Genomic DNA, 25,196 nt, shown 5'->3' on the forward strand with positions numbered 1-25,196 from the left:
TTCTCTTTCTAGGGATTGGTGAGTATAAACTTCCTTCATGGCAATCATTTTCATGTCTGGGTGTCTGACCACACCTGAATAAAACCAGACTCTGGGTACATTTCAGAACAACAACTACAACATCTATAAATGTACAATGAATCCCTGGCCTACAAAATCAGGCAGAATGATACAGCAGGAGGGGAACCATCTTCAGAACCAGAAAGTTACGGGATCAAAGCTAAGACCCACCACTGACTTACTGCACAAGGTTTTCCAGTTAATCGTTCTGTACCCAGTATCTTTCATATTTCTAAAAATAGTACACTATTCTCCCAGTGAGACAAACATAAAACCCCAGAGTCATCTTGGACTTTACTCTCCTCTCCGCTCCCAACATTCAGGCAGTCATCAAATCCTGTTGAATTATTTCTAAAGAACTCTTTCACACATACTTTCTATTTTCACTGCCACAAACTCTAGTTTAGCTTGTCAGTGTTCAAAACCTGGACTCTTTCAACAACCCCCCAACTCTACCTGATGCCTTCAGTCTTTCTCCTTCCAATCCATCCTTAAAATAGTAGTTTCATCCTAATTTTATAGTAAAGTTCATTAAGTACTGTGTAATCATGTCTCTCTCCAGCTGAAAACACATACACGCACACACACACAATCCTACCTTCAATGGTTTCCCATTCCCTAAAGAAGGAAAGCTAGATTTCTTATTTAGCCCTCAAGGCCTTCATAAATATGGGCCAGCTGTAACTTATGGTTTTAACTGATATTATCTCTACCCTATCCCCCAGCCAAATTAATCTGACATTCAAATGACCTATAATGCAAACTCTCTATAAAGAAAGTGCTCATGCCATTCCTCTATATAACAATAATAATAGTTATTATTATCGTAAAATGAAAATACCTATTTTAAAAAAAAATCTGCTTTGATGAGCCAGATATGAGATATATGCTTTGTATAAATTCGCTCTAAGTGCCACAAAAAACTCTGCAAAGAATACAGTATTAACTTGTTTTTACATAGGCTTGGAAAGCTATGTAAATCACCTAAACTCAGAAAGGCAGTTAATCTGTAAAGACAGTGTTATGAACCAAATGTTTGTGACTCCCCCAAATTTATATGTTGAAGCCCCAGCCCTCAACGTGAGGGTATTTGGAGATGGGGCCTTTGGGTAGTAATTAGGGTTAGATGAGGTCATGAGGAGTGGGATCCTCATGATGGGATTAGTGCCCTTATAAGAGGAGACATCAGAGCTTACTTGTAAACACTCTACTCTCTCTCCCCCCTCCCTCCCTCCCACCCTCTCTCTCTGTCCTGATGTAAAGACACAGTGAGAAGACAGCCATGTGCTAGCCAGGAAGAGATCACTACCAGAACCCCAAAATGCTGGCACCCTGATTTCCAGTCTCCAAACCGTGAGACTAAATTTCTGTTGTTTAAGCCACTTGGTCTATGGTATTTTGTTATGGCAGCCCAAGCTGACTAATACAGACAGGAAACAAGAGATACAAAATAAGATATCTCTTCTTGTCAATATGTATCAGGCTGTCGACAATATTATGCTATTGCGAGCAATGAACATATGCCATATTTCTCATGTGTGTGAATTCATAGGATAAATTCCTAGAAGCAGAATTATTAGGTTAAACAATACCCGCAGCCATAATTTTCATAGCTGTTGCCGAATTGCCACGTGTTTTTCAAATTCTCAATCTAAGCCAAGTCCTCATTGCAGCAACTCGACCAGGACTGCTATTTAGCTGGCACAACTCACCCACGTGAATATCCATTTGGCCCATTTCTCAAGAGGCTTCTTGACATCTATTTCAACTACACAAGATGAAGATCCCTTAAGGTTGGGGTAAGTCCAAAATCCACTCCACAGGGTAAGCCTTCACTCATATGAATTGACTCCTCAGGATTAATCCTAAGAGAAAGGCACCTGGGCTGTCTCCCCTCTCTGGGGAACTATGACTCAGACTTTTGCCCCACTGCCATAGGATGAACTCCAGCGAAATCCAGAATAATAAATTCTATTTAAATTCTTCTGTGACTGGGTTCTGTTACTGGTACAGTCCTTGTGCAGATGAAAACTATAAACTCTGGATAAAGCACAAAAGGCAAGTATCGGAAGGCACTGGAGAGGCACTGAAAGCAGACAGAAACTGGAGGGTAGATGCCATTTGGAAAAATGAAATGGCACTGGTGATTTCCCATTTTTACAGCTTCTATCCTGAGGGCAAGCTCCTGTCTGTTCCTTGCCAGGCAGGTAAAATTCAGATAGAGAACCTGAAGTCTTAAAGAACCAGAGCCCAGAAAAACCACAACAGCTGACAAGTAAGAGAGGTCTGATAGTTTCTTATAAAACTAAACAAATCCATAATCTTTGGCCCAGCAATTCTACCCTTACATAGTTATCCCAGAGAAGTAAAAACACAGGCCCACAAAAACACTGTACAAGAGTTCACAGCAGCTTTTTCATAATAACCATCAACTGGAAAAAGCCTTCATGTCCCTTAACAGAAGAATGGGTAAACTGTGGTATATTCATACAATGGAATACTTCTCAGTCATTAAAAAACAAAAAAAGAGGGCTTCCTTGGTGGCGCCGTGGTTAAGAATCTGCCTGCCAATGCAGCGGACATGGGTTCGAGCCCTGGTCCGGGAAGATCCCACATGTCGTGGAGCAACTAAGCCCATGTGCCACAACTACTGAGCCTGTGCTCTAGAGCCCACGAGCCACAACTACTGAGCCCACGCGCCACAACTACTGAAGCCCACGCACCTAGAGCCCATGCTCCACAACAAGAGAAGCCACCTCAATGAGAAGCCTGCACGCCGCAATGAAGAGTAGCCCCCGCTCGCTGCAACTAGAGAAAGCCCCCGCACAGCAATGAAGACCCAACACAGCCAAAAATAAATAAATAAAATAAATAAATTTTTTAAAAAAACAACTTTGTTAAAAAAAAAAAAGAGAGAAGAAAGAAAAAAAAACCTACTGATAGATGCAGATAAATCTCAAGTTTTACACAAAAGAACACATGCTGTATGATTCCACTGAATGAATTCTAGAACAGTCAAAACTAATCTACAGCAGGGGAAAATCCAAACATTAGTCACCTGACTGGGAGTGTGGGGTGGGGGTTTTCAGGAAAGAGGCACCGACTTTCTGGGGTGATAGAAATGTTCCGTATCTTGAGAGGAGTCAGGGTTACACAAGGTGCTGCACTTGTCAAAACTCACCAACCTTACGTCTACACTTAAGATTTTTGTATTTCATTGTTTGTAGATGTTATCTCACAAAAAAGTAAGAAATACTGACTCTAGTTAAAGATATGCACAGTGCAGTGTCAAGGGGTGAAGTGTAATCATGCCGACAACTTTGAAACGTGTCAGCAAAGAAGCTGGATTTGGTGGATGGACCAGAGCAAGTATAGTAAAATGTTCGCTGTAGAATCTAGGTGGAGAAGTATACGGGAGTTCACTGCAGAATCTTCTCAACTTTTCTGTGCATTTGAAAGTTTCCTTAATTAAATATCTGGGGAAGAAAAGAGAAAAAAATCCTCTCTGAAAACAGTGCCAAATGCTCAAGCTCCCCATCAGTTATTTTTTTTTCCCAAATGGGGTTACCTGAAAGATCCTTGTAGACAAGTATACACGTGCCTCGTCTCCAGCACTACGGCAGCTGAGTTTCCGGCCACACAAAGCCCATGACCTCCCCGCTGCTCCAAGACTAGAAAGACCACAATCACTGGCATCGGGTATACCACAGTCCCCTACGTCCCCAGGTTGAAAGGGAAGGGATCATATCTCTTCCCTAATCCTTAACACAACTGTTGAAGTCATCTTGTGACATCTTCTTCCTCCATAGCCAGATCACAGCTCATCAGTCCCTACAACCCAGAACCCCTCCTGACTAATAACTGAATTGTTGAAGGCAGCTGATGGTGGAGGGACCAGTGGGGAGGGGAGTGGGGAGAGACACGACAGCTGCCCGCACTTCACACCACCCAAACTTTCCCAGCAGCCCTCACTGAGGCTCAATTATTCTTGCAAAGTGGAAATCAAGCCCCCACATACGGGAAGCTTCTCAGAGTTTGAATCTGTCAGCCATCTGATGCGACGCAGGACAAAATTATCAACGAGGATCTGAAGTAGACCAGATCCCACGGGGTTTCACTGGGATCCGCCAGATGTCAGGCTGGCCACAGACTGGGTCACAGTGATTTTACATTACCATTTAAGTTTCCCCCCCGCCCAAAAAAGGCCTGCCCTACATTTAGCAGTGTGTATGAATTTAATTTGCAGTGCTTATTCTCTAACCTTGAATACAATGCATTTTCTAAACAAGTTATACAGCCAAAATCAGAGGAAATCTACGTGTAAGCCTCCAAGCACTAATTCTCTGCAAAGGAAGTGCCTCTGGAAAGCACTCTATGATAAATTTAATTCCAGAACTAAATTCACAGAGGAAGGCTGCCCATATTATTGATTTGGAAATCATTAGCCATTAAATCATTCATTTAGCTAAATAAATAATGATGAGTTTTCTTCAGCTAGTCTCCATAAAAACCTTTTCATCAACTTTATTAAAAAATTCTGAAAAGTCAGCTCATGTTGGGAAGTTTAATTTGTACCATGACCTACTTCTGAACCAAAGTCAGGAGTCACATTTTTACGATTTTTAATTTGGGTCATTTAACCTATATCATTCATCAAATCTGCTGACTTTCTGACAAATATTTGGTATTATAAAATAGCCAAAGATATCTGTCTCAAATATATTAGCATTATCAAGAGAAATCAAACATGGTGATCATTTTGTAATATACAGAAGTATCAAATCACTATGCTGTATACCAGGAACTGACAGTGTTGTAGGTCAATTATATTTCAAAAACAAGCAAACTCATTGAAAAAGAGATCAGATTTGTGGTTACCAGAGGCAGGGGGTAGAGGGACGGAGAATTAGATGAAACTAGTTAAAAAGCAGTACAAACTTCCACTTATAAATAAGTACTAGGAATGCAATGTACAACATGATTGATATATCAACACTGCTGTATATTACATAGGAAAGTTATTAAGAGGGTAAATCCTAAGAGTTCTCATCACAAGGAAAAATATTTTTTTAATTTTTCCTTTACTTCCTATCTATATGAGATAATGAGTGCTCACTAAACTTATTGTGATAATCATTTCGTGACGTATGTAAGTCAGATCATTACGCTGGACACCTTAAACTCATACAGTGCTATATGCCAATTATATCTCAACACAATTGGAAGGGAAAAAAAAGAGATACACCATACATGTAAGGTTCATTCAACTCAGAACGCCATTTAACAGATGCAACAAAAGGCATTCAGGGAAGGGTATGGCCATAGTCTGTTGACTGACTTCTTACAAATTTCAAGGGTTAGGAATAAATATCTAAATGTACTTTTCAAAAACATGAAACGTCTAGTATTCTAATGTATCAGACCTATAAGATCACATTTTATTTGTACCTACTTTATAATAAAGTCACCTGTTTATCTGCAAAAAAAAAGAGATATCAAATGTGATAGTTTATGAAAATTCTTCATAAATTCATAAACCCAAATGTAAATTAAAGGGATGATTTATATTAAAATCACCTCTATATTTAAAAAGTACCATTCTTAATATACACAGTAGGTACTCTGAAATGTTTTTCCCATTCAATTCAACAATATTAGAAAAAAATTTTTTTTTAATATTTTAATGGACTTGGGTTCTTTCCCATGATGGAATATTAAAATCTGTCAAAAAGGACAATTTGAAGAAACACTGGGGCAGAAAGTAAATACTTAAAATCTCACTAAAATCTCACAGACACTACAGTACTAAGAATAGAACACATGTCTCTGGGAACTTGGATTCAGATTCACCAAAAGCATAGTCTCAATTCCTGTCCCAATAACTATCATGCATGTACTGTACCTACCCTCATCATTGTGAAGAGACACTGATTTTGCACCTATCACATAGAAAACCCTGGTAAAAGTGTTAGAAATAGATACAGCACTCGGGATACGACCCTTAAGCTTAAAAGACCAGACACAGACATAAAAGATACAGGTGGCTTTCTCCAGGCTGCCAGGAAGCAAGTGAGTCAGAGTTTGAAGAACAGACATATGACGGTTGGAGAGAATCTATTATCTTACGTGAAACATCCAAAGGGTCTTAACCATGGTTTCACAACTGAATTGCCTGAGGAACTGTAAAAGATATCTGATGTGTTTGGACCCCACTTCAGGGATTCTGAAATAAATGGTCTACATTGGATCCCAGGCTTCAGTATTTCTTAAAAATACCCTAAGTGATTCGAATGTGCAACCAGGACGGAGAGCTATGGCAGCAGGCCTTGAAAACAAGGTGAAATCATAATTGGATGGACTAAAGTACGAGATGATCAATGGCAAGGAAGTCAGTGCAGGGCAGGACTAGCCTTCAGGAAAAGGTGCGCAGACGGGGCCCCATCGTCATCACTAAAGAGCAACAATCCAGGGGTGGAACATATAGGCCGTTATGCCCATTGTACAGATAAGGAAACTGAACAATATTCTTCTGCTTGAAATCCCCACAGCATTCAGCAGCAGGTTCATTTAAAATGTTTAACTCAGGGCTTCCCTGGTGGCGCAGTGGTTGAGAATCTGCCCGCCGATGCAGGGGACACGGGTTCGAGCCCTGGTCTGGGAAGATCCCACATGCCGCGGAGCGGCTGGGCCCGTGAGCCACAATTACTGAGCCTGCGCGTCTGGAGCCTGTGCTCCGCAACAAGAGAGGCTGCGACAGTGAGAGGCCCGCGCACCGCGATGAAGAGTGGCCCCCGCTCGCCGCAACTAGAGAAAGCCCTCGCACAGAAACGAAGACCCAACACAGCCATAAATAAATAAATAAATAAATAAAAATTAAAAAAAAAAAAAAGTGTTTAACTCAGCACCCACGTTCCTTCCAGCCAACTGCTGCCTCATTTCTTCACTGGTTGCCCACACTGTCTCTCCTCTCCGGGTATTAGAGTAACACACAAATCCCTGAAAAATCATGATGTCTATCTTCTTCGCTTCTGTGCATCTTCTTCCCTCTATCTAAAATATCCCCCTTCTCCCTCTCCCAACACATCTCCCTCTCAAATTCCCCCCTTTTTCATCTACTATACTCTTATTCATCCTTCAAAACTCAGGTCAAATACCACCGGCTCCAGGAAGCCTCTCACACGCCCTCTTAGCCGTCATACGCCTGTCATCTCAATGCCTCTTGCGTTTGCCTGTCTTAGCGCTTACACATAAATTTGTCTCCTCACTCAACTGCAAGCCCACTGAAGATGAAAAGAGTGTCTTCTTCGACTCTGTATTCCAAGTACAAGGACAGCAACTGGCGCACAGGTGGCTCAAGGACCACGGCTTCAATGAGTAACGTACACATGGTGAGAAAGGGAACCGGAGGGGACCCCCTGGTTCATCATTCAGTGTGTCACCCTGATCCACACAGCTCCTCCAGAACACCTCTATCTGCTTCATGCTTCGAGGTCGTTTTGGCACCTCATCATTCAGTTACCAACTACAGCAAAGATGATCAAGTACTGTAAGAACGCTATGAAAAGAGGGGACAGGCTAACCCAGAAATCTGTGCCCCACCAGGGCCTTATGCTCAACTACTCTCCACCCCTCTCCAAAAACAGGTCGGGAAAATAGCAGAAGCCTTAGTAAACTGAGAAACCAGTGTGAAGGGGCCTACTTAAGGATGCAGCCATCTTTCAAACCCTTAGCATGTGATTCCATTCTTTTGCCTTTTCGTAAGGCATACCTTCTGTATGAGAGGTATGCAAATTCACATATATATGTCATAAGCTAAATTCTAAATTAAGATATTACATGAGTCAGTGTTTCCAAATTCCGGTTATTATTTCAGTCCTTTATTATGCCAATTAACAGATGATACTTCCATGTCTAACCCAGTAATTTCTTAGGCTCTTAGATTTTATCTGCATAAGCTATCCCGATAATCAATCATAATTTAACCCACGAATAACTAGAGACAATTTTTTTTAAAGAAAAGAAGTAATAAATGATAATTAAAAGGGGAAACAGCAATGCAACTATACTCTTCATATATGTTCAATGTCATTTGTAGGATGTCATGAATTTAATAATAGCTTTTTGGAGAAAAAAAAGAAACATAAACGTACTCATCAGCTGTGACTTTACCCTGACTTCAGAAATGATAAGATAGAAAAACTACAGATGATCACATGCATCTCAGAACTGAAGAAAAATGGTATGCTTTGGAAAAACCTCCAGTATCCAAGGGCTCTGCACAGTGGACAGGGAAATGGTATTTGCTTCCTCTCTTCCCAACTGCATGTAAATATTGATTGAAAGAATGATCTAGGGCTTCCCTGGTGGCGCAGTGGTTGAGAATCTGCCTGCCAATGCAGAGGACACGGGTTCGAGCCCTGGTCTGGGAAGATCCCACATGCCGCAGAGCAACTGGGCCCGTGAGCCACAACTACTGAGCGTGCGCGTCTGGAGCCTGTGCTCCGCAACGAGAGAGGCCGCGATAGCGAGAGGCCCGCGCACCGCGATGAAGAGCGGCCCCCGCTCGCCGCAACTAGAGAAAGCCCTCGCACAGAAACGAAGACCCAACACAACCAAAAACAATAAAAAAATATAAAAATAAATTTAAAAAAAAAAAGAAAGAATGATCTAAAGATAAGTTATAGCATCAGGTTTCTGGGAACATGGCAGTTCTATTCCCCACACACATTTCTCCAAGTTTTATTCCACACAGCAATGTGCTCCATTAAGAGACAGCATCGTCCAGGCTCACTGGCAGTTAGATGTAGCCAGTAATAGGTAAGCGGAAGTCCTGGACAGGACTGCCAAGAAAACTGTTTTCCTACCCCCCGCTTTCCTCCTTACTGATGCCTGGAATATAGACAAGATAGATGGAGCCCCAGTAGCCTTTAAATCCTGAGGTACCCACTAAGGATGGTAGAGCAGAGAGAGAGGGAAAATTGAAAAAAAACAAAAAAAGTCAAGGCAATTACCCTGGAACCTTGAAAAGAAGGAGGCTAAAGAGGAAAAAAGTACAAATGGCAAGTTGTCTTTGGTAAACTTGCATACATTTCATTCTTTTCAAAAAATTTCACATGGAAAAAAGGTATGTCACCATGCAGAAAATTCTTAAGGTGAAATATACATCTACATTCCCTGAAAACAAGCACTTTAACGTTCTTAATTAATCCATAAAAGCAGGAAAAAAGGAAATATCTATTGAGCACTTTATATCATTCACTATAAGAATCACTTTACATAATTAGCAACCTAAAGATAGGAATTATATCTTATTTACCTTTTAAATCCTCAATTAGTAAGTATCCAGAAGAGTAGATACTCCATAAATGATTTAAATCAATGAATAAATGTATAAATGATGGTGTCAAGTTAAGCTATTCAAAATTACTGAAAATATTATTGTTTTTCCCAACTCTCATTCATTTATACAGTCTCATCTATTATTCTCCTAATATGAGTTACACACTGTCGGGGAACTAGAACCTTCTTTCATACCTTCTGTTGTTGGAAATACTTCTTCTCCTTCAGTTTTAGTCTCTGCCAGTTTCCCAGTTCTCAGCAATACTTCTGCAAAGCTTTCCACCGGGACATGCTGATAGGTGTCATAGGTCACTTCAGACTAGACAAAAGAAGCAGTTACACCATTTGGTAGGGTGTCTTTTTCTCTATAAAGATATTCTTAGAAAACATAATGATAGGAATTTTATCTTCTGGTAACTTGAATTATAGCTTCTCACTTACTAAAGCATACTATTTTATGTAAAATTATAAATTGATTTTAGTCTCATAACATGTTGTAATGTATATGAAACAAATCACATAAAACCAATGAACAACATGAGTAAGAACAAAGCAAAAGAAGTACATTTTCAGGAAAATTGTAAGTTTTGTTCACTGTAAAATGCCCACAACACCATGACAGTTAAATCTGTGTTCTTAGGCACACTGTACCTTACCTCTACAACAAAGGGATTGGAGATGACAGATTCGTAAAAAGGATGACAGCCTTGTTTTTCTAGGCCTTCATTGGCTCTGGTTCCAATTCGATAAGCACCACCAAATTCTTGTCCCTAAACAGAACAAAGTGAAGAACACTGGATAAAAAGAAAGAGACCTGGGAGGGGAGGTGGAGGAGGAAAGGATGGAAGACAGAACAAATAGATTTCAGGAGAAACTCATCAATGTGCACTGTGTGATCCAAAGAGAGAGTGTCAGAGTGACACCGATACCCAGCGGAGGATGTAAGAATAATCACCACATTCTAAGCACAGCACTTCAACCTTACCCTGAAGGGCCTTTCGATTTTCCTGGTCACTTTGATATCACTGAATCAGGAACATCGAAGCAATCGGTGTTACACACATGGCCAACATTCTATACAACAGTCAGAATAACCTTTCCAAAACATCATTCTGTACATACTGTTCCCTTGCTCCAAAATCCTTCAGTAGCTCTGAATAATGCAGTCAACAGTATTCAATCTCAACTGCATAGAATAACATTCAAATTTATTAAATGTTAATTAGCTTTAAAGACTAACTCTCCACACCAATTAAACCATCTACTTTATGCATCCTACCGGCCTCTATGCCTTTCTTCCATTATGAGGGTAATGGTCCACGCTAACTGCCCACCTCTCCTTCCAGGCCCACCTCAGACCGCACCTGCTGAAACTGCACCAGATGCAGACAAGGTACGACTGGGCTGCCTTCACCACTCCCACCTCCTCCACAACTACAACCCACACAGATGCCTTCATAAGACTGGTCACCAGTATTCCTCATTAGCCGTATTATAGTATCCCTACCATGGTTAACTGTCTTTATGTTTTGCTCTCCTCAAATAGATTGTAAAGAGCCCCTTATTGGAAAAGGCAAGTAGAAGATATTCACCCATTCCTCCAAAGTTTATTGAGCACTTACTTTAGGCCAAGCATAGCCTCAGGAAACAATCAAGCTCCTGCTGCAAATGATGTTAAAAGTTACAACTGACACTTAATAGAAACTATATATTAGGCACAGTATTAAACATTTTACCTAAGACATAAACCCTCAAAACACCCCAACAGGTGAGACAGAAAAGTAACCCTAATCATAATTCAGTGTGATACATGAAATGATGAGAGATGCACAGACTTAACCCAAAGTCAAGCCCACTGCATGTCAGTAAGTGGTTTCTTCTGGGCAATCATCCTTAGTTCTCTTTCTTGCATATCCCACATTCAGACCATCATCAGGTCCACAAAATACATCCCCAAACCAAACACTTCCCACTTCCTTCATGGCTACCCTAACCCAAACCACCAACATCTCTCACCTGGAGTCCTGGAAGAGAGATCCGTCTTTTTGCTTCACTCCTGACTCACTACTGACGGCTCTCTACACAGAAGTTAAATAAACTTATGAAAAGTAAAGTTGGATCACACAACTGCATTGTCGGAATTTTCCAACAGCTTTCCGTGTTGCTGAGAACAAAATGTGTGGTCCTTACCACAGTCTACGGAAGGCTTTACGTGGTGGGCCTCTTCACCACCTCTCTGATCTCATCTCCTACCATTCTTCCCACTCATCACTCTGCTCCCACTTACTTTGGCCTCCTTTCTGTCCTGCAAAGATGTCAAGCACATTCCTTCAAAATGTACTTGCCCTACTCGGCTCAATCAGCTTTCTGCTCAGAGTGATTCCTCTTCTGAGAAACTAACTTCCCTAATCAGAACTTCACTCCCCCGGGTATCACTCACTATTCCCTGACCTTGCTTATCTTCATAGTACATAGTTACCTTCATAGTACTCATTACCACCTGCCATTTCATTATTATATAAATATTGTATCTGTTGGTTTCTTTGTCTCCTCCACTGGGATACAGGTTACACAAGGGAAGGGAATTAGACTGAAGAATTTCCCCACTCTTTTCCCAGGGATGAGCACATTATCTGACACAAGGAAAATGCCTGTAAGTATTTGCAGAATGAATTAATAAATAAGATACTCAAATGTTCAGGGTGCATTTATAAAAAGGCACATGTTTCTTTTTCCTCTTAGTTTTCCAGTGTGAGATTAAAGGATGGATGGCAGTGTGAGAATGCAGAGAAGACAGCAGGGACACAGTGGGTTAAGATGTCACAGAAAGCAAACTCAGTTGTTCTACTGCTTGTATTGACCTCTACTTGCAGAATACGTGAAAAAATCGGTTAAACCGTTCTCTTTACCTAAAGGCCCTACTAAAGACTGAATGTTTGTGCCCCCTGCCCCAAATTCATATGTTGAAATCCTAACCCCAGGGTAATAGTATTAAGAGGTGGGGCCTTTGGTAGGTGATTCGGTCATGATGGCAGAACCCTCGGGAATGAGATTAGTGCCCTTATAAAAGAGACTCCAGAGACGTCTCTCACCCCTTTTGCCATGTGAGGACACAGCAAATAGATGGTGGTCTATGAACCAGGAAGCAGGCCTGCATCAAATACTAAATCTGCCAGCGCCTGGATCTTGGACTCCCCGGTTTCCAGAACTGTGAGAAATAACTGTCTGCTGCTTAAACCACCCAGTCTACGATATTTTGTCACAGCAGCTCGAGAGAACTAAGACAGCCCCCAGGCTGGCTCCTAGCACTTCTCTTCCACTACTGGCCTATAGAAACATAGCAAAAGAGAGAGAGCCTTGATAAACATCATTTTCCTTTTCATCCCAGTAAACTTCAATTCTGACATATAAACCAAACCGTACTTAAATCCGTATCAGTGTCTTTTGCAAGTATTGTATGGTAGTATATTACATTCCATAAAATCAATTACTCATTCCCTCTCTGATGCGAGGCCTAGACTTCTTAAGAGATTATTTTAATAATCCAAAGAAGATAAAGCTGTAACAACAGTGAAACCAACTGAAGAGCATGCTAATGAACTGATGTAAACCACACCAAATGAATTAAAAAAGCAAGATGCATTGCTTACTTGAAGGGGTCGAAGGTAAGTCAATGACTTCTTCCACCACTGCCCATCGCTGACGGCCTGCAGCACAGCCCTGGTGGTGGTCGTGGTGTTGGAAAGGACTTTCATGGTGGTAGCAGTGGTCCAGTGGAACAGGTCAGCTGAGTTGCTGCCTGGGACACTTACTTCATCCTATGTTAAAAAAAAGAAAATGCCAAGAGCAAAAACGTGGGAAGTCACAAGGAGACAAATAGATCTAAAAATCCACCTTTGCCAGTAACAAAAAAATGTGAAACAAAGCACTATTAGCATATTGTACCGCCTCAAATCATTTACAAAAGAAAATTCGGTAAAGGAAAATACATCTTATTGCATTAGTCAAAGAAATATTTATAAGGCAAATAATGGGTTCATCATTTTTTTACCAATATAATATCCTCCAATGAGATACTCATGTTTGTTTCTTTGACAAGACATTTTAAAGTATTTATTATTTAGATTCATTAAGAAATATTCATTTGAACAGTGCTACTGTGACCCAGACAAATATAGAAGATTCAGATGATCCACCTTTAAATGTTGAAAGGCATTTTGTTTTTCATGTAAACAAGTGGATGATTATTAGTATTTAAAAGGTTTATAATGTGGAACCTCCTGCCAATCTTGAAGCAATCAGCTAAAATTCAAACTCTCCATTTACTAACCCAAGAGATTCCATGTGGAGGAAAATGCCAATACATTAACATTTGTTTAAACAGAAATGACAGCAACTACATCTGCTTTTGATCAAAGAAAGATAAATTTGTTCTACAAAGGCCAAGTTTTTGGTTTAGTATCTGTCTACTTCTACTTATTTTTTCTGTCGTATCCCAGTTAAAGGAAAGAAAAATTAAGGTCTAGTCTTGCAATTTAAATAGCTTTCTTGTCAATAATAGAAGAATAGTTTAATTTGGCTATTTAGGTCTGTATCACATCATTCATTAATATGTTATTTAAGTAATAGAAAATGATAAATCATATAATCACTCAATAATTACCAAGACATCATCACACAACAAACACTTAGGACAAATTCACCATTTTAGACCAACCTGACAGTTGCCATATCTGGTTGGTAGAATTATGGCCCCCCCCCCCCAAAAAACGTCTATATCCTAATCCCCGGAACCTGCAAGTATATTACATTACATGGCAAAGGGCCTTTGCAGATATAATTAAGGACACAGACCTTGAGGTGAAGAGATAATCTTGAATTATCTGAGTGGAACTAACCTAATCACGTGAGCCTTTAAAGCAGAGAATCTTTCCCAGCTAGGGTCACAGAGATGCCATGGGGGAAGAGGCAGGAGAGGTGTGAAGCATGAGGGGATTCAACCCATCATTGCTGGCCTCGAAGATGGAGCGAGGGGGCCATAAGCTAAAGAATGCGAGAAGCATCTAGAAGCTGAGAAGAAACTTCAGGTGACAGCCAGCAAGGCAATGAGGACCTCAGTCTTACAAACACAAGGAATTACATTCTGTCAACAACATGAATGAGCATGGAAACAAATTCTCCTCTAGAGCCTCCAGAAAACAACACAGCCCTGCCGGCACCTTGATTTTGGCTGAGACTCTAAGCAGAAATCCACCCAAGCCTGCCAGGTTTCTGTCCTATGGGAATTATAAGAAATCAATTTGCATTGTTTTAAAGCTGCTAAATTATAGTAACACAGCAGTAAAAGAAAATGACTACATCATGTTAGGATACTTAATAATTTCTAGAAAAGCATTTGAATTTTATTCTTACTGCTAAAGGGAAATGTATTTAAGCTTATTAACCGACACTTACAATTTACCTACTTTGCTGTTGGTTTTCTCAAAAGATTTTCTAATTTTTTAACATGAAAAAAAATTGTGTCCCAGCACTAGAAGAAGTGATAATTATGTGATGCAACAGAGGTGTCAGCTAATGCTACAATGGCAACTATACTGCAATATTAGTATATCAAATCAATATATTACACACCTTAAACTTACACAATAATGTATGTCGAGTGTATCTCAATTAAAAAAAATTTTTTAAACCTCTGTTTCCTATGGGCTTTCTGGACTCAATGCAATATAAATTATAATTTAATTATGAAAACAACACAGAAAAAAGGATGATATGTTAAAAAAGAAAAAATCATGTTAAATTGATTGTATATAAGGGCAACCATGCTAAAAATAACTGCTTGGAGTTCAGGTGCAAATAAAAAACAGCACTTCTCCTGGAATTCAGATTTCGTGGCAGATACTGAAGCTTGTTTCACCCGACTCTGTTCCAGACGCCTTACAGACTGTGTTGCTAGAAGCTGAAAAGCTGAAGACTACGTTTCCCAGACTCCTTATGGCTGACACTCCACACACGACCTAGTTTCCTCAAACAGGTGCACCCACGGCATAAAATTTGCGAGGTGAAACTACAGTAGAGACCATACTTTTGTTATTACTGTGCCTTTCTACTGGCAAGCAGTATACCTAACTTTTCTTCTTTTTTTTTTTTTCTTTTCTGGTCGTCCTAGTTGCTTTTTTGCAGTAGTGGTTATAGAAGTACCAGCAGTGCCCAGATCCTGGTTTCACGGCGGTAAAGGACAGTAAGGACTACAATTTTGCTGGCTGGCATCTTGGTAGAGTCAGTGTAGCACTGGAGCCAGCTGATAAGGAGTGGCTTTCTGATTTCCCAACTTTTTATGGCAGACGTTGGCTCCTGTAGCAGGCAAGCGCCTCAATATTTTTCCAGTAGTTACTCTTAAAAACACACCAAAGCCTGCTCCTCCGGTCCCTTTGAAAGATTTTGTAAGACTCTAACTCTCATTAAAAAAAAAAAAAAAAAAGTCCTCTTCTGTTTATAACAGCTAGAATGTTTTCTGTTACCTACAACTGAATCATGATTAATTAAAACAAATAAAAAAAAATACAGGCAGGAATCAGAAAGATCAGCAGCATCCCCTTTATTCTGGAGTGGAGAATATGGCTTAAACCTCCAGTCGTTAACGAGGTTCAAATCTTTCTGCGAGTCTACATCTTGGAGTAACTTTTCCAAGGAGGAGTTGAGTCTACAGAGAAGACACATCTAAGGAAAATAATCATAGCAGCCCAGCAGTAGAACACTGGGCCAAGCAAACTTCCAGAACTGCCCTGAACCTGTGCTGTCCAACCCAGCAGCTGGCAGCTACACAGGGCCACTGCACACCGGAAATGCAGCTACTCCAAACTGAGACGTGCTGCTAACCTACAACACACCGGACTGTAAAGACTCAGAGCCTAAGTAAGCAAGTAAATAAAACAGCCCACATGTGTTTAACTTCAAGGCACAAAAACTAGAGCAGAATGCACCCTCCTATTGATAGGCAAAACCAGGAGGGAACCCAGGGAGGCTGCGTCTTAGAGTCTCAGTTCTTTCTCTCAATTTCAGCAATCGGGAAGGTTAAGGACCCTCTCCTCTGCGTGCCTGGGGGGTTGGGGGATGGGGTTAGGGAGACCGAATGAAAGACTGAAGCTCATTATCAACACTACTGAAAGGACAGGGTAGAAAGACCGACATAGGAAAAAACATAATTCTCCCTACAAGAGCCATCTTAACGATAGCTGCCACGTCTTGAAAGCTTGCTATGTGCCAGGGCTTTACAAAGTGCCTTATGTGTATGCTGGGCATAAAAACTGCAAGGGAACTCAAAAACCAAAAATAGTTGTTTTAATGGTAGCATCACTATAAGTCTTTCCTTAACTTCTTCACTATTTGAGAAGATGGCAGGAGGCTCATTTCTTCTCCACTTTAGTAGCACAGACAGCTTGGCTCATCACGTCTGACTTAGAAGAGAAGCAAGCTGATTTCAGCTCCTGCACTCCGGAGGCCCCTCTTTTCTAACACGGTCACAACCCCAGCCAAGGAGCTTCCGCTGTTACGCGGCGGTGTAGGTGGTGCCTCCAACTCCCGTCCCGCGTCGTGGTGGCAGGGCCTCTTCCCGCTGGGCAGCTCCTCAGTGCGCACGTCACCCTGCAGGCTCATCTGGGCTACTGAAAGCTGTGCATTCCTGTAGGTTCTGCTTCATTCTGCTTCTAAGCTTTTGCCCCCAGTAAAACTCTGCACTGAGGAGAACTAGTACCGTATATACATGTCCCTCTCTGAATAACACTGCCAAAAATAGTTCTTTGCCAGAAATAAGTCTCGGAAGGAATCTGCAGTAACTAGACATTCTCTTTCTCCCTTTCCCTCTCTATACATGCATATATATACACAGAGAGATACAAATATAAATATGTGTGTATACATGTTAATATATGTAAAATATAGTAAGCATCTCAATTTATGTTATATTTTTTAATTACTTAGAAAGCTACACCTGGGAAAAAAACAGAAACTAATCAGAATTCATTCACCTGCTCGGCAAATACTCACCGAGTGACTCCTATTTGATGTTATACTATATTATACTAGGCAATAAGGTGACAAAAACAAGGAAGGCAGAGTCTCTGCCCTCAGGGAGCTCAGAAACTAGAAAGAGAGGCAGAGACATAGACAAACCACTGCAGAATAATAATCAGCTTCTGTAACAGAGGTACACATAAAGTACTATGGGAGCATAAAGAGAGGTCACACGTCCTCTGCCTAGAGGCACAAGCATAGAGAGCTTCACACAGAAAGCAATATTTCAGCAGGAAAGAACTTAAGGCTTCCAAAGAAGAAATGGTGATGATTTCAGGTAGACTTATGTAAATAAAAGGCATGAAACAGCAGGGCAAACTGAAGGAAATTTAAGTTGATTCAGTGAAGGTGTAGAAAAGGGCACACAAAGACGAAGGGCAGGGCATATGAGGATGAAAGGCAGGCGGAGGCAAGACCAGCAAGAGACCTACTGACCACACCGAAGTACCTCCATCATCACCTGGACAGATGGGACACCACTGAAAGGCTTTAAACAAAGGGAATAACGTAATTAGATTTGTGCTTTAGAAATATTATTCCAGGAACAGGAATCCACTTAGGAGACTGATGTGTTAGTCCAAGAATTAAGGCAGTGATGCTGGGAATAGAGGAAGTTTCCATAAGGTATATTTGCATCTGAATACATATATTAAGTTTAAATGTTTTTATTTCTATTTCTTCTAAAGGTGAAAAGAGCCTGAGGTAAGTCAGATAAGCAGAGAAATTCAAGGATTCTGAATCCAAACATCTGAAAAAGAAAGTAGATGGTCATCAAGCTGAGTCTTAGTGAAAGGCTGGGAGAAAAAAAAAAAAAAAAAAAAACATGGGGGAAAAAAACGATCTGTTAAACAGGGTTAGATGCAATAAAGGTAAAAATGAGCAATGCAAGTTGTCGAGGAACATAGGACCAGGTTCACAAAAAGTAATAAGGGAGATCTAGACACATTATTTACCGAGAGTACTGTCTAAGACTCTTGTTTATAATATATAAGAATCATAATGGCTACTGTTTATCAAATGCTAACTATGTGCCAGGTACTGAGCAAGGTGCTTCAATGGTCATTCCTAAACGTACAATAGCACTGCTGAGTGGGTACTGGAATACCATTTGAGACGAAAGTAAACTGCAGACGAATCAAGTTGAATATGCCGCCCATAGACAACTGGCCGGCGGTGTCTCCTCTCTTCTCAACCAGGTCTGGCTCTCCAGACGTGCGGTCCACTTGCTCTCTGCAGGGGTTTCACCCACTGGCAATATGTTACACACAAGCAAGCATATATATTTAAGTTAATTTATTCTTCTGCATTATAAAACTACCACAATCTGATAAAGGTGGTTTGAAAAATTTAAAAGAATAGGGAAAAAAGACATAATATTTATTCACAATCCCATGATGCACAGACAATACTGCCAGCATGTCTTCTCCCTTCCTGTCCTTAATCCAGGCATAGGGATCTTTCTTTAAAAATCTTTTCATTGAAGTATAAGATATATTTTAAAATGCGTACATTTAAGAGTACAGCTAGGTAAGTTTTAACACACCCATGTAACCAGCACCGAGGCTGAGAAACAGCACACCAGCAGTTACCCATGTAACCAGCACCGAGGCTGAGAAACAGCACACCAGCAGTTACCCATGTAACCAGCACCGAGGCTGAGAAACAGCACACCAGCAGTTACCCATGTAACCAGCACCGAGGCTGAGAAACAGCACACCAGCAGTTACCCAGATACACCCCCTCTTGTGCTCTCTTCCAGCCACCATCACTGCCAAGATAAACACTTTCCTGACTTCCAGCAGCATAAATTAAATCTGCCTATTTTTATACTTTATATGAACGGAATCATGTACTCTTTGTGTCTGATTTCTTTCATGCAACATAAATACATTCATACTCTTGTGAGTAGTCGAAGATTGTCCAACTCATTGTTAGTGTAACACTATTACATTGCTAATGTAATGCTACTGCTTTGTGTGAATAAATCAGAACTTATTTATCCTTCCTTCTATGGATGAGCAGTTGGGTACTCTCTAATTTGGACCTAACAGCAATAGTGCTGCCCTGAACATGCTAGTAATTATCTTTTGGTGAACATTTGCATTTCTGGGTATATACCTAGTAGTGGAACTGCTATAGAGTGTGCAAATGCCCAAACTTAGTAAATAGTGCCAAACACTTTCTAAAATGATTATGCCAATTCATACTCTAACCAGCAATTATAAGAGTTCTGGTTGCACCATATCCATGCCAACACATGGTATCTCTTGTCTTTTTCATTTTAGCAGTTCTAGTGAGTATATGATGGGACTTCTTTATGGTTTTAATTTGCATCTCTCCATGACTAATGAAGTTGGATACTTTTTCCTGTACTTATTGGTCACTTGAATGTCCTCCTTTGTGAAGTGCCTGTTCAAGTCTTCTGCCCATTCTTCTGTTGGTTGTCTGTCTTTCTTATGCATTTGCAGGAGTTTTTTAATATATTCTGGATACATAGCCCTTATTAGATATATGAATTATGAATATCTTCTATTATTCTGCAGATTATTTTTTCATTGCCTTAACAGTGTCTTGATTAAAAGAAGTTTTTAAACTTCTAAATTAGTCCAATTTATCAGTTTTTTAACTTTATGATTAGTATTTTTTGCAAGAAGTCTTTTCCTACTCCAAGGCTGCAAAGAAGTTCCTCTATATTTTCCTTGAAATGTGGCATTTTTGCTGTCAGCAAAATCCTGTTAAGACAGTGTACTTTGCACTCATAGCATTATATGCATACTTTTAATGCACGTATCATAATATACTGACATTATGATTTTTCTGTCTGTCTTCTCACCTAGACAGTAGTTTTTCAAGGGCAGAGGCCATGTTTATTCATTACTAAATGCTCAGGGTATGTGAAAATTCCTAATCTATTGTTTGTATCTGTAGATATGAATAAGAAGTCTGATATTACTGTACTATTTAAATGTTTGAAGAAACATTTTCTAAACCCTAACATGTTATGCCTACAGTAGCTAAATGTTATTCAAATAAGATTTCATGTCACATTTTCAATTCTGGTCCATCTTTAGAATCTTCTTAATTGAGAGGGCATACTGAATGATTTGAATGTTATCAACTAATCCAAGTATAGAACTAAAAATATAAACATGGTAAGAAATATGGCACTTAAGCAGGATACAACTTCGTTCAGAGGAAAATCAAATCAACTGAAAAATATCAAAAACTACAGGCTATAAAACAATTATTCCATTTCATAAAATAAACCTAAACTTTACTCTGTTCATATGGATTGGCTAACTCAAGATAGAAAGTTTTAAACATGGAAACTGAAAAGTTTGTTTCAGAAGATAGATGAAATTCCAATGCACAGAAATGTACATGATAAAAGGATCTTCTGTGAGAGATTCCTCCCTTATAAGAATTACAAAAGAGAAAGTAAAATAAAAGGCTCATTTAGACTGCAGAAGAAGCATTTAAATTGGGGGCAGTCTACCAAGATTACAGTGTAACCAGAGGCATTAATGAGGAAAACAGTTTTCTTTCAACTCCACGTAACAGGGAAAGCAAAAAGAGGTTAGGCAAAATTTACTCCTGAAATGATTACTACTGGCAATTTTTATATTCATGGTTGCACACTGCTAATTAATTTAGAGTGTATAACAGCAGAAATAGATTAATCCCCCAAACCAAGTCAACAACTCCCAGCATAAAATTTAACATGAAATCTCATTAATGTCAAGTGTTACACAGCTCAAAGGTTAACTTCCTAAGCACTAATAGTATTTTCCAAGTCCTACAATAGACAACATAACCAAACAGGTTCACAAGAACAAGGACAGTTCCATACATCAAGCGTGGCTTACAGAAACAATTCTTGTTGATCAATTACTATAGTAATCTATTTAGGAGCTGCTCTCCCTGGTATCTGGTAATTTGAGGGCTAATTTCTGAGAAACCTGTTTGCCAGCTGAGAACAGAGCTGGTGGTACCCATAACCTAGGTAAGGATCACAAACAGAGCTCAAACTGAGCTCAGCCACTACCCTCTCTCCTCCAACGTATCTGTAAATAATCCAAAGTACTTCCCTGCACCTAACACTTACATATAGCAAATTTCATCCTGAATTCGAAATATTAAGAATGCAACCCTTATTACTGGTGATACTACTTCTGGAACTATTTATGAGAAGAAGCAGTAGAAAAATACCCCGTGTTGTAAATCACTCTAAAGTCTGACTCTGCTTCAGTTCATCTGCTAATTAACAGGCCAGGCTACAGTTTAGATGTTCTCATCTTTGGGAGTCATAGCCCACTATACATTTCTAATGAAAGCTGTAACTGCTTTCCCCAGAAAACTGAATGCACATGCATGTGTACATACATGAACACACAAAGTCACAAACAGACACATACTAACACAACAAATTTGACACACTATTTCAGGGGCTTTAGGGACTGAACCCTTTTTGAATCTTCTAGCATTCTTGGATCCAGATTAAGAGAACTGTAGTTAGGAAAAATAGAGGTATATGGAGTATATTTTTATTTTCTTTTTCCATGCCCAATTTTTTAGGCAGCACTTACACAAAGTTATGGAGGACAGACCGCAAGAAACAGGCAACTGTCTCTCTCAGGAGCCCATTTCTCCCATTTTATCCCAGGGCGATACTAGCACGAATATGCAAAGATGTGTACATAACATGCTCAGTGCAGTTCAGTCCAAAATAGAGGAAAACTGGGCCCAATCCAAAAGTTGAAACGCAAAGGAAAAGACAAATAAATCATGCTACATACATATTCAAGGACCACTGTTACACCATGACATAAATGGTCTATATGCAATGACAAGGTCAGATGTCCATGACATATCATTATATGAAAAAAAGCAAGCTCCAAAATAATATATGCAGTACAAATCCATTTTAGTTTAAAGAATAAAATAATAGTCCTCCAGGAGACAGAGGGGAGCTATACAGAAAATCTGTCTATGCTCAGAAAAAGTCTGGAAAGATATATATAAACTTTAAAATGTTTACCTCTGAGCAGTGGGATACATAGAATGGGGAGAGAGAGAGAACTTACGTATCAATGTATTATTGATTATTTTTATATTTTAAAAAAATCAGAAAGACCAAAGTTACCACAAATATACATGTATGTCTTATCAAAAATTAACAGATGTCGGTATTTTTTCATAAGTGTTTCACATATCTTTTTTTTTTTCACTTTCAAGAAATAAAGTATGCCAGATTATATTGATTATCTGAACTCCTATATTATCTGAATTCCTAACAATCCCTATAAGCAGATTGTTAAAATAGAAGCCTGTACTATATTTGTAATTAAAGAAAACATTACACATTCCAGTCAAGATGGAGTCATGAATTATGTTGCAATATGTTCACCATGCTCCAAAATACTGAGAATAATAGAAAAAAGAGGTAAGAGACACTCAACTTTATAGAGTTCAACATTTGGGGGCTCAGAATTCAGATGCTGGCAATGGCTGCCAGGTCCTCCTTCTCAGAGAAGAACTGGGAATTAAAAGGATTCCCTGTAAGAGGGAGAACTTCAGCCTGGCTCACTGCCTGGGGTTATGTATTTATATTTATTTCATGAAGCTGTGGGCCGGTGGAGGCAGAGAACTAGAATCAGAGCCCAAAGGAACTGGGCCAAACCATCACTGGTTCCATGTCTGTATTTCTCACATCCTCACTAGTACAGGGGGAGGGAGTCCCAAGTGAAAAGCTACTCTAGGATGTGGTTCTGGACTGAAGCACCAAGGGATTAGAAAGGAGGAAACCACAAAACTACAGAATCCTTAAGGAGGGTCTAGGGAAATAAAGATTAAACTGAATGAGGACTTTCCTGGCGGTCCAGTGGTTAAGACTCTATGATTCCACTGCAGGGGGACACGGGTTTCATCTCTGGTCAGGGAACTAAGATCTCACGTGCCGCGCTGCATGGCCAAAAAAAAAAAATTAAACTTAATGGGAGGGCTCAAAACAAGCTTGCAAACCAAAATTTCAAAACATCTGGAAAAATGAAAATTACTAAGGCAATAATTTTAACAAAAATCCACTTCAGATGAAATCATTTTAAACTTCATAATATTAATGTGTATCTTTGTGCAATATAAGATTTAAAATCCTTTAAGAAGGAACAAGATATCACATAAAAGAAAAAACAAATATGATCCTATCAAGTCCATTTTTTTGTTTATGATATGAGGTAAAGTTCGAATCCATCTTTCTGTATGTGGATATTCCTCAAGCCTATACTTTGATCTCATACAAAAAGTGGTTCATTATTACTTATTTATCAATAAATATAAAAGCTAAAACTATAAAACTCTTAGGAAAAAAGCACAGGAGTAAATCTTCACAACCTTAAGTTAGGCACAGATTTCTTAGATACAACACCAAAAGCACAAGCAATAAAAGAAAATGTTAATAAACTGGACTTCAGCAATATTAAAAGCTTTTGCACTTCAAAAGTCACCGTTAAGAAAGTCAAAAGTCACCGTTAAAGTAAAAAGTCAAATCACACACTGAGAGAAAAATATTTTCAAAACACACATCCAACAACTTGTATCCAAGAGTTTAAAAACAACAACAACAGCAAAAACCCTTATGACTTAGTAAGGAGATGACGACACAGTTAAAAAATGGGGAATATATTTATAGCCGTTTCACCAAAGAAGGTATAGAAATGGCCAATAAGCACATGAAAATATGCTCATTATCATTAGTTATTTGGAAACACATACCAAAATGATAATGAGACACCACACACACCTATAAGAATTGCTTTAAGCAAAAAGCCAGTCAAGAATAAGTGTTAGCAAGGATATGAAGAAACTGGAACCTTAATACTTCCTGGTGCAGCCACTTTGGAAAACAATTTGGCAATTTCTTCCAATATTTAACACATATACACCATACAATCCTTCAGTTCCACTCCCAGATACCTACATGAGAAATCAAAACATATTTCCATACAAAGACTTGTATACCAATGTTCACAGCAGCATTATTCATGATAGCTAAAGAGTGCAAACAACTTAAACGTCCATCAACTGGTGAAGGGGAAAAGAAAGGGTTGTCCGTGGTACTGAAATACAACTGTCATTTGCTTGCTTTTATTTCAGTATTTCTAAATAATCCATTTATAAATTCAAAATAGCTCTATGCTTAGCCCATGCCTCAATTCTAAACATTAATTAGTCCAGTTGTATAAATCTGCAGCCACTTAAAACGTTCATAACAAGAATTCCCACAGTGAAAATGATTTTTTAATGGGAACCTTGTATATTATCCATTTCCAACTCTAATTAGATTTATCTGGGGAAAACACTATTGGCTACGTGATATAACTAATACTAACTAAACAAAATGTTAATACACTCTAAGTGGTGGAATACTGTTACATCTAAAAAAACACAATAACCAACATTAATAAGAAACTAGAAATCTCTGATTTGGTAGTTATTCACAAATTATGCATTTGGTTCTATTTAAAAACAAATATCTTGTTCACCGAGACAACAGCCAATATCTTCGAACTTGTATGCTCCACTTGTACTAATGCAAATGCAACAGAACAGCACTTAACATCTTTTCTTCGCTTGGATACATAAGTAAAAATCATTATTATCACAACTGAGTAATGAAAGTCTTGGGCATTAAGCAGATTACATATACAGTCAGCTCTCATTTATGA

At 39.3% G+C, this 25,196-nt stretch overlaps 1 protein-coding gene across 2 annotated transcripts in view; it reads right to left on the reverse strand.

Annotated features, from left to right (window-relative positions):
* Nucleotides 1–25,196, reverse strand: part of NBAS (NBAS subunit of NRZ tethering complex) — a 340,101-nt gene that overhangs the window by 127,880 nt on the left and 187,025 nt on the right. For both annotated transcript variants that reach the window (XM_068564082.1, XM_068564081.1), the window contains 3 exons: nucleotides 13,050–13,217; nucleotides 10,056–10,169; nucleotides 9,595–9,718 (listed from right to left, as the gene is read on the reverse strand). In XM_068564082.1, the coding sequence (XP_068420183.1) occupies nucleotides 9,595–9,718; nucleotides 10,056–10,169; nucleotides 13,050–13,217 (406 nt within the window). The remainder of the gene's footprint in view (nucleotides 1–9,594; nucleotides 9,719–10,055; nucleotides 10,170–13,049; nucleotides 13,218–25,196) is intronic.

This window comes from Eschrichtius robustus, chromosome 15 (assembly GCF_028021215.1).
Source record: "Eschrichtius robustus isolate mEscRob2 chromosome 15, mEscRob2.pri, whole genome shotgun sequence".
NCBI lineage: Eukaryota > Metazoa > Chordata > Mammalia > Artiodactyla > Eschrichtiidae > Eschrichtius > Eschrichtius robustus.